General features: G+C 48.4%; 1 protein-coding gene across 1 annotated transcript; it reads right to left on the bottom strand.

Moving 5' to 3' along the window:
• Positions 1-742: 742 nt before the first annotated feature.
• Positions 743-4,600, bottom strand: ACOT4 (acyl-CoA thioesterase 4). Its single transcript, XM_023628075.2, has 3 exons — positions 3,820-4,600; positions 2,689-2,891; positions 743-1,585 (listed from the first exon to the last, which is right to left on the bottom strand). The coding sequence occupies exons 1-3, from the start codon at positions 4,274-4,276 to the stop codon at positions 980-982; spliced, it is 1,266 nt and encodes a 421-aa protein (XP_023483843.2). The 5' UTR covers positions 4,277-4,600; the 3' UTR covers positions 743-979.
• Positions 4,601-9,687: the final 5,087 nt, after the last annotated feature.

The raw sequence follows: 9,687 nt of genomic DNA, 5'->3' as shown, positions 1-9,687 counted from the left end.
GGGAGGTAATTAGGTTGAAAGGAGGTGATGAGAGTGAGGCCTCCATCAATTAGTGTCCTTACATAAAAGGGAAACATACCACAGCTCTTTCTTTCTCCCCCATGTGAGGAGAACTGAATCCCTTGGAACCTGGTCTTGGCCTTCCCAGCTTCCAGAACTGTGAGAAATGAATGTCTATTGTTTAAACCACCCAGTCTATATTTTGTTATAGGAGCCTGAGCTGACAAAGACATTGTGCTTCTTGAATATGTTTCTCGATGTCTTTGACAGGTTTGGAAAATTAGCTATTATCTCTTCAAATATACTTACACAGTGCTTTGTCGCCCTGATGTCAAGGCAAGTGAGGAATGATGCCTCAAAGAATGTCACGCTATGATTTTCCAAAGTCCATCCTTAGATCCAGGAGCAAGAAGGAAAATAGGTGACAGTCACTCACCCTCGGAACAGAGTTTAGGCTTAACTATTCCAGAGACAGATGCCTCCTTCTTTACCCCAACTTCCACTTCCAAAGGATTCTTCTCTGATCTCCATGAGGAAAGGGAAGTCTGGATTCCCTTATAGCAATACCTCTCTGCATACTTTTGGCCAACCCCAAGTCTACCCTGCTGCCAGGAGCTGAACCAGTAGCAACACTGGATGGCCATTCTCTCCCAGTGATGGAAAAGTAACCCAGTATTTGTTCAGCCTTAAATTTCATCTATGGCTGAAAGTGTTAAGTAAAAGAATCTGGAAGAAACACAGATTTTAACAGCAGGGATGCTTTTTACTTTTTGTGTTTATGGCTCTAACTGAATCTTCTACAATAGGCATGTGTCACATTAGTAAAACTAATGAAAACACAACATTCAAAATGTTACCTAAATCCATCATTAATATTGACACGAGTTTAATGTTATACAGGCAAAAACTGATTCACATTCGAATCATTACACAGTAGAATGTGACCTTGAATCTCTCATGCCTACAACAGACCAGTGCATTACAATTTGGGGGAAGCTCTCTTCTGGGTCCCTCCAAGATGTTTGCAGAAGAAGGTTAGAATCTGCTTCCAAGCATCTACCTGGGCCTTAGAATGAGCCCTGGGCTCCCCACCCCAGAGCACAGGTTTGTCCACAAGTTTGTGCAGGGAAGCTGGGCACAGGGGGAAGTAAGGAGGCTCGATGTTATGCCCAGCGCCAGGGTAAGAGATGATCTGGGGTTTTTCCTTTCCATGGGCCTGTAAGCGATCAGAGGCTAGCTGGGCATAGAACTCACTCCTCCAGTTATGGTCATCCAGACCAACGATGAAGAGGATGGGCCCCTGGGCCTTGTCTACTGGAATCATGCTGGGGTCTTCACACCCCCCTACAACATCATTCCGCATATCCACAATATCCAGGAGGCCTGAGAAAGCTACCTTGATTCTCCTCAGATCATAGCCCAATCGTGGGAGGCAAGTCTGCTTGTAGTGTATGTCTGCGCTCCCACTGACGCCTGATCCATTGATGGAAACTGTGGCTGAGATGTTCTTCAAAAATGACGCCATGGAGAGACAAATATCTGCCCCTAAAGAAATGCCCAGAAGCCCAATGCCTGGGCCTTTAACCTGGAAGAAAAGAAGGGAGAAAAGTCAAGGGTCAAGAACCTACACAACAGAAAAATATTTGTCCAAATGTAAGTGGAGATGCTGCTAACTTGAATCTGTGAATGAGCCACAAGAGGATCAACCTGAGCTGACAGAGCAGTTTCTTCCCACCTAAAGACTATCTGGCTGGACACGTGGCAAACAAATCTGAAACTCACTGAAAAGCTGGGAATTGGTAACAAAGGTTTCAGAGCATCAGCCACCAGAGAACGCTGAGTCATGAAGCGTGTCAAGTTCAGGGCCTCATTCAGGTGGGCATGATCAAAGTCTCAGTGTGGCTGGGTATCCAACTGAGGAACCAAGTTCTGTTCCAAGTAGTGAATCATTCATCAGGCCCCATCTAAATATATGGGCAAATGATTAACTTTATAGAAACAAAGTAAAACTTCAGAGTTCAATTAAGTAATTCTTATCTTCTTTTAATCTAATTCTTATTTATTTTTTTAATTAAAAAAAATTTTTTTTGAGAAAGATTAGCCCTGAGCTAACATCTGCTGCCAATCCTCCTCTTTTTGCTGAGGAAGACTGGCTCTGAGCTAACATCTGTGCCCATGTTACTCTACTTTATATGTGCAACGCCTGCCACAGCCTGGCTTGACAAGCGGTGGGTTTGTCCACAGTCGGGATTTGAACCAGCGAAGCCAAAGCGGTACGTGAGAACTTAACCACTGCGCAACCAGGCCAGCCCCTCTTATCTTCTGAATTGGGTGGGAAGTTCTGTCTGATCAATCTGAACATAGTCTGATTATCAGCAAATTAAAGAGAAAAAACAAGCATGCAGATTCAATAAATAAGAAGCCCCATGCACATAACAAAAGGAATTTTAATATCACTAAATAATTCCTTTAAATAAAATCTGATGAATTTTATTATTAATTAGGCATTATTAATCCATCTGACAGAGAAAGGGGAAAGAGGCCCCAAAAGCCAAGGAAGTCTCCAAAAGAAAGCTCTCTGAAAGAAGAGCAGAGCAGCCTCAGTGCACCTGGCACAGGCGAGGGCAAAGCGACACCCTCTGGAGATCCTTCTAGAGGGCATGATACAGGAAGGAACATCAGGAGAACCTGGGCGTGCTGCAGCATGTAGCTCACGGCTTCTTCAAAGTAGTCCAGGTGTATGCTGTCCAGTCTCGTGGGGAGATCGTCAAAGTCATAATAAGCCAGAGCCAACGTGGCAAAGCCATGACTGGCCAGAAGGCTGGCTCGATACTCCAGCAGGCCCCCTCCAACACCAAAGATGTCAATGACCCCTGGGAAAGAGCCAGGTCCTAGAGCAGGGAATAGCGTAAAGGGAAGCATTACACCATTTACAGCACCTGCTTTCCTTTCAGAGATCTTTCTTTCTAAATTATTTAGTGGGTTCCTGTGAAGCAAAGGAGAGGAGAGGAAACAGCTCCCTGAGTCACCATTGAAAAGGAAGACAAGCTCCCCGGGGGCAGGAAAACCTACGAGGTACCTTCTCAGTGATGAGCTTACCCCCCCATAAGATTCTGTGACAAATGATCTGCAGGGTTCCAAGAATCCTTGGGTGGAAGGCAGAGCAACAAGGTCTTTCCTTCATGACTACATCACAGAAGGAGGAATTTCACTTTTCAGACAGTGATGATTCACAGTGTTCTGCTAGGGGAGTGGACGCAGAACTAAGAATCATGAAACAAAGCTTTATGAGGTGTTGCGTTAACCCTTTGCTTTTTTGGGGTACTGATATTCAGATGCTTATTTAGTGAGAGGCAAGAAAAAGAAACACCCAGAGATGGCTTTAGGTGAGGAAGGCAGTGGAGTCTGAAGTGGGAGCTGTGGGAGAGGAACATGAAGGAGCGCAGAAGGGGCCCCGTGGACCCCACACACTAGAGAAGGGCGACGGGAACAGCTTCCTTGAGCGGTCGGGCTGATGCCCGTCGAGATCTGTAGGGTGGTTATCAATAGCGAAGTAGACAACGTACCTACTGACCCTGATCCTTTTTTTCAATCTGCAGAATAACAGTATTTATAGAGATTAGCTGAGATAATGCAAACGCATAGCACAGACACTAACATATCCAGATCCTCTCCGTATTTCGGTTGGGCAGCCACTGATTGAGTCAACGTCAGCTCCTCTGATCTTGCTCCCCAGCTAGAGCCCCCTGAAGCAGGAGGAGCAGAAACGCCTGGCGGCCCAGGGCACCGGCTCGCACGCCCCCCGCGGCGCGGGCTCACCTGGCGGCAGGAAAAGCGTGCCACGCACCCGGCCCGCGCGCACCGGCTCCCGCCGCACCCCGGGGCCCAGGAAGGCGCGCTCGTGCACCGCCCGGCCCAGCAGCCGCCCGGGGTCGGGCTCGTGGCCGTCGAGCACCTCCAGCTGCACGGCGAACGGCGTCTGCACGTCCCGCTTCAGAAAGCGCCATAACGGCTTGTCGGGCTCCAGGGCCCAGAGGAGCCCCATGGGCTCGAGCCCCGCGAAGCTGCCGCCCAGCGCGGGCGCGCGCTCCAGGTCCAGCTGGCCCGTGGCGTCGGCGCGGTAGCGCGCGTGGGCCCGGAAGAGCGCGCCCTTCTCGTCGCGCAGGGACGCGCGCAGCGTGACCGGCTGCCCCGGGGCCAGGCCGCGCACGGCGATGCGCACGGGCTCGTCCCAGAGGCAGCGACCCGCGGGCTCCACGGTCACCGTCGCCGCCATCCTGGCCGCGCGCTGCCGCCGTCTGGAGCGAACTGAGAGACGCGGGCCGCGGTGGGAGTGGAGTCCTAGGCCGTGGGGAGCGCGCCGGGAGGCCGGCGGGTCAGGCCCCCCCTCGCGCGGGAGCGGTCGGTGGCTGAGCCGCCCCTGGAGGCGTGTGGGCGCCTAGACCCGCGGACCCCGCGCCCGGGTTCCTCTGTGGTGAAGTCTCCCTGCGGGTCTCCTGGCCCCGGGCGGGCGCGCAGGGCCGTCCTCAGCTTCTGGCTGTGGCGCCGAGCCCGCCCTCTGGAAGCTTCTCTGCCTGTGAGCGCTCTCACTTATTGGAGTGGAGCGTGTTGGGTAATCATTAGTAGTGAAACCAGAGCTGAATGAGTGTAGGTAGAATTCCAAGAATTGCTGCTTCTCCGTAGAAAAAGGCAACTTTTTATTCTTTTAATTTTTAGTGAATTATCATATACATACTAAGAAGGGCACATATCCTAAGTGTACAGTTCAATGAAATTTTTCAACCTGAGCGTGCTTGCATAACCAATCACAGGGATCCAAAAATATCATTACCTGCAGTCCAGAAGCCACCCTCATTCTTGCTCCGGGCACTTCCCCTTTCTCCAAAGTTAATCCGTCCTGATTCCAGGAAAACGGGTTAGTTTTTCGTGACTCTGTGTTTTATGGGAATGAATCCTTCAGTGTGTCTTCTCTGATGTTTTTCTCCTTTTGCTCTGCATTGTTTGTGAAAGTCATTGATACCGTTGGGTGTAGTTATCACCCCCCAGGGTCGCCAACAGTTCATAGGCGTTAGTGGATTGAGACACCACAGACCCGAGCACATGGGGTTTGTACTCAGGCATCTTGCAGCAGAAGGAGGAATGCTCAAAGACCCAAAGTCACGCACACTTTCTGATCAGGAGAAAATAAAGGGAAAGTGGACACAGTATATGGAAGATCTATGTGGCAGAGACAAAAGGATAACAGGGTCTGGCCCCGTGGCCGAGCGGTTAAGTTCGCGCGCTCCGCTGCAGGCAGCCCAGTGTTTCGTTAGTTCGAATCCTGGGCGCGGACATGACACTGCTCATCAAACCATGCTGAGGCAGCGTCCCACATGCCACAACTAGAAGGACCCACAACGAACAATATACAACTATGTACCGGGGGGCTTTGGGGAGAAAAAGGAAAAAATAAAATCTTAAAAAAAATTAAAAAAAAAAATAAAGGATAACAGATTCCTTTAAAGATTCCTATGAGGAAGGACCTGGAATTGTAGAAAGTGAAGAGAAAGCTCTGAAAGTACGGGGAAGAAATAAGTTTCCAGGGGTAGACGGGGTATGGATAGAATTGTTTCAAGCCACAGGGATCACACCCACAAAGTTAAAGTAAGAAACAAATTAACCAACATTTCTGAGCTTGTCTTGCAGAAAAACACGGACACTGCACATAAGGAAATAACTTGCTAACGACCTCCTTCCACCATACATTGTGCAGGCACATTAAGGGACCAGAATGACCCATCAGTGAACTTTTGACATCACAGGCCAAAAATCCACCACATGCAATTCATGGGAGGCCCGGAATTTACACATGGGACCCAGAAAGAAACATGAAAGACAGTCACAGCTGCCCAGAGCACTCTTGAAAGTTCCTCTTGCCCTCTCTCAGCTCCCAACACCTTCATACTCCTTATGCCCTGATAAATATCCCACAAGCCACTTGAGGGGACAGATTTGAGAGCTTTGCCTCTGTCTGCTTGCTTGATCACCCCGCAATAAAGCCTTTTTCGTTCTGATGAGGATTTTAGGCTGGTTAATTTTAAAACTACAGATGAGAAGCAGGCTCCCAGGAGCAGAGTTTGCTTGCCCTTTGAGAGACATTTGCATTTGTGAAGGAAATCTCCATGCCTCCCCCTCTGCACCAGGAAGAAGGGAGATGACCTTGTCTCTAGAAACTCTTAATCAATGCCAAAGGCAAGAACTTAAATTGGTTACTGTCTGGCAACCTCATGTAACTGATTTAGGCTGGTGGCTTCTGGCCTTTACTTAATCCGATTTGATTCTTATCTAAAAGCTGTGGGAACACCCAATGACCAGACCCCACCTGCACTGATACCATTTTAACTTTTTTACATGTTCTTTCCTTTGTCTTGTAAAGAGATGGCTCACATACCTATGCCTTAAAATTAGCCTTACTCTCCACCCATGTTGGCAGCAGAAGCCGCGGCGGCAGCAGCTCCTCCTGCCCGTGGGCCCTGTCCCCACGCAGCAGCCTGACTGCCCATGGGTCCTGTCCCCATGCCGGCAGCAGCAGCTCTGACTGCCCATGGGTCCTGTCCCCATGCTATTCCACACTATTCTCTAAATAAAAGAGCACTACCGCCAGATCTTGAGAGTCCAAGAAATCTTTCTTTCGACTCCTCGTCTCACTGACCCCGCATCAGTCTACAAAACAACTTAACCTTCTGAAATTCTTGGGAACACCCCAGTAGCCAACAAATAATCACAATTAGATCTTATGGGCTCCCTTTTCAAAATCCAGCTTGCACAGCATGCATTTCCTGCTCCAGATAGGGTAAAAGCCTTTGTTGCAGCACCCAGAGCACCACTTTCCTTGCACGGGAAATCAGAGCAATGGTTCTATGGTTACTGCACTCCTTGACATGTCCTTCTATGGGGATCGAGATACACATTGAGTGTTGCCACTCTGTAGGCCACTTTTTGTTTTCCAAATTTGTTGGCACATTCTTGTTAGGATTTTGACAGATTCATGTTACCAACCACAAGTGAGTCTGATTGCCCAATGCACAACAGAATGGCCAGACATCGAGGCAAAGGTCCTTTTGTAGAACTGATGCGGGGTCGGTGAGACGAGGAGTCGAAAGAAAGATTTCTTGGACTCTCAAGATCTGGCGGTAGTGCTCTTTTATTTAGAGAATAGTGTGGAATAGCATGGGGACAGGACCCATGGGCAGTCAGGCTGCTGCGTGGGGACAGGACCCATGGGCAGTCAGGCTGCTGCGTGGGGACAGGGCCCATGGGCAGTCAGGCTGCTGCGTGGGGACAGGACCCATGGGCAGTCAGGCTGCTGCGTGGGGACAGGACCCATGGGCAGTCAGGCTGCTGCGTGGGGACAGGACCCATGGGCAGTCAGGCTGCTGTGTGGGGACAGGGCCCATGGGCAGTCAGGCTGCTGCGTGGGGACAGGACCCATGGGCAGTCAGGCTGCTGCGTGGGGACAGGACCCATGGGCAGTCAGGCTGCTGCGTGGGGACAGGGCCCGCGGGCAGGAGGAGCTGCTGCCGCCGCGGCTTCTGCTGCCAACATGGGTGGAGAGTAAGGCTAATTTTAAGGCATAGGTATGTGAGCCATCTCTTTACAAGACAAAGGAAAGAACATGTAAAAAAGTTAAAATGGTATCAGTGCAGGTGGGGTCTGGCCATTGGGTGTTCCCACAGCTTTTAGATAAGAATCAAATCGGATTAAGTAAAGGCCAGAAGCCACCAGCCTAAATCAGTTACATGAGGTTGCCAGACAGTAACCAATTTAAGTTCTTGCCTTCCCCATTAAGAGTTTCTAGAGACAAGGCCATCCCCCTTCCCCCTGGCACAGAGAGGGAGGCATCTTCACAGATGGAGTTTCCCCCCACAAATGCAAATGCCTCCCAACAAAGGGCAAGCAAACTCTGCTCCTGGGAGCTTGCTTCTCATCTGCAGTTTTAAAATTAACCAGCCTAAAATCCTCATCATAGACTACAGTAAACCCTTTGTGTGGATCATGAAAAGCTACGGGCTGCTCAGAAAGAAATGGGGGTGCCTTAGCACTTGATTATCCTGATGTGAAACCTGTATTGTGGACAAGAAGAAACTGTCAGGACAGAATCTGGAGAGAGAGAAAGGTTTCCCATAGGCGAAGTTGTCAGACAAGGGTGCATTTTATCCTCCTTTCTGCATAATCTGTGTGCAGAACATGTACAAAACACTAGGCTAGACTCAGATGAAGGAGGAGTGAAAATTAGTGGAAGAAATATCAACAGTTTATTAGATGCAGATGACAGCATCTTAGTGGCAGAAAGCGGCAATGACTTGAAACGACTTCTGATGAAAGAAGAAAGTGCCAAAGCAGGACTGCATTTGAACATCAAGAGACAGAAATCATGACTCCAGAAGGACTACACAACTTTAACATAGACAATGAAGACATTGAAATTGTTGAAGATTTTGTTTCCCTTGGTTCCATCATCAATTTAAATGGAGACTGCAGCCAATACATAAAGAGAAGACTGAGACTTGGAAGGGCAGCAATGAAAGATGTAGGAAAGATCAGCAAGTGTCAGGAAGTGTCATTAGAGACTAAGGCCAAGATTATCCACACCCTCGTATGCCCAGTTACTATGTCTGGCTACAAAAGCTGGATTTGAAGAAGGTTGACGGGAGAAAAATGGATTCATCTGAAATATGGTGTTGGAGAGGAGCTCTATGGATACCCTAGACCACCAGAAAGATGAATAAGGGGGTCCTAGAGCAAATTAAGGCTGAACTCTCACTAGAGGCAAACATGATAAAACTGAGGCTGTCCTACTTTGGGCACACCATGAGAAGGCAGGATTCTTTGGAAAAGACAATAATGCCGGGAAAAGTGGAAGGCAGCAGGAAAAGAGGAAGACCAAATGTGAGATGGACTGACTCCATAAAGGAAGTCATAAGCCTGAGTCTACATGGGCTGAGCAGGGCTGTTGAGGACAAGACTTTGTGGACATCAGTCGTTCACAGGGTCATCGGGAGTTGGAGCAGACTTGAGGGCAGGAACCAAGTTGTAGATCATTCATTATCACTGCTAAATAGTATTCCATTTTGTGATTGTAAAGGTATTTGTCAGATTTACTGCCTGTGGGCATTTGGTAGTTTCCAGTTTGGGACTATTAGGAGTAGTGCTCTGAACATTCCAGAACATATCTCTTGATGGACATAAATGTTCATTTCAGTGAGGTCTATACCTGGGAGTGGAATTGCTTTACCACAGGGATTGAGAATGTTCAGCCTTAGTAGATATGAAGTCAACCTTTTGAATGTGACGCTAGAAGCAATGTAAGTATAATGTCTGGGATGCCCAGCATTTTGTGTATATTTTAAAGTCATAGTTACTCTTTATCAATGTCCCATCTGTTTTCATTAAAAATTGAACATATTCACAAAGCACTAGGAGTATTTTTTAAATATTGCAGAGGAGGAACCTGAGGCTTGGGGAACATTAAGCCACTAAGGATTACCCTGTAAAAAGAGTCAGAGCCAAGGCTAACTCCAAATGTGGAACTCACAGGTGAGCAGCAGTGTTGTGGGCTTGCTCTGGCTTCAGCACTCACTAGTTCTTTAGCCATAAGCAAGTTTATTATCTCTCTAGGTCTCAGAGTTCTTGTGTGTGAGATGATAA

Source organism: Equus caballus, chromosome 24 (genome assembly GCF_041296265.1).
Source record: "Equus caballus isolate H_3958 breed thoroughbred chromosome 24, TB-T2T, whole genome shotgun sequence".
Classification (NCBI taxonomy): Eukaryota; Metazoa; Chordata; class Mammalia; order Perissodactyla; family Equidae; genus Equus; species Equus caballus.
This window is presented reverse-complemented; position numbering and strand designations above follow the sequence as displayed.

Coding starts and splice junctions, on each gene's coding strand:
- ACOT4 (XM_023628075.2), bottom strand. CDS start 4,276: ATGGCGGCGACGGTGACCGTGGAGCCCGCGGGTCGCTGCCTCTGGGAC. Junction 2,892..3,819: donor CACGCTTTTCCTGCCGCCAG/GTGAGCCCGCGC, acceptor TCCCTGCTCTAG/GACCTGGCTCTTTCCCAGGG. Junction 1,586..2,688: donor ACATGCTGCAGCACGCCCAG/GTTCTCCTGATG, acceptor CTTTTCTTCCAG/GTTAAAGGCCCAGGCATTGG.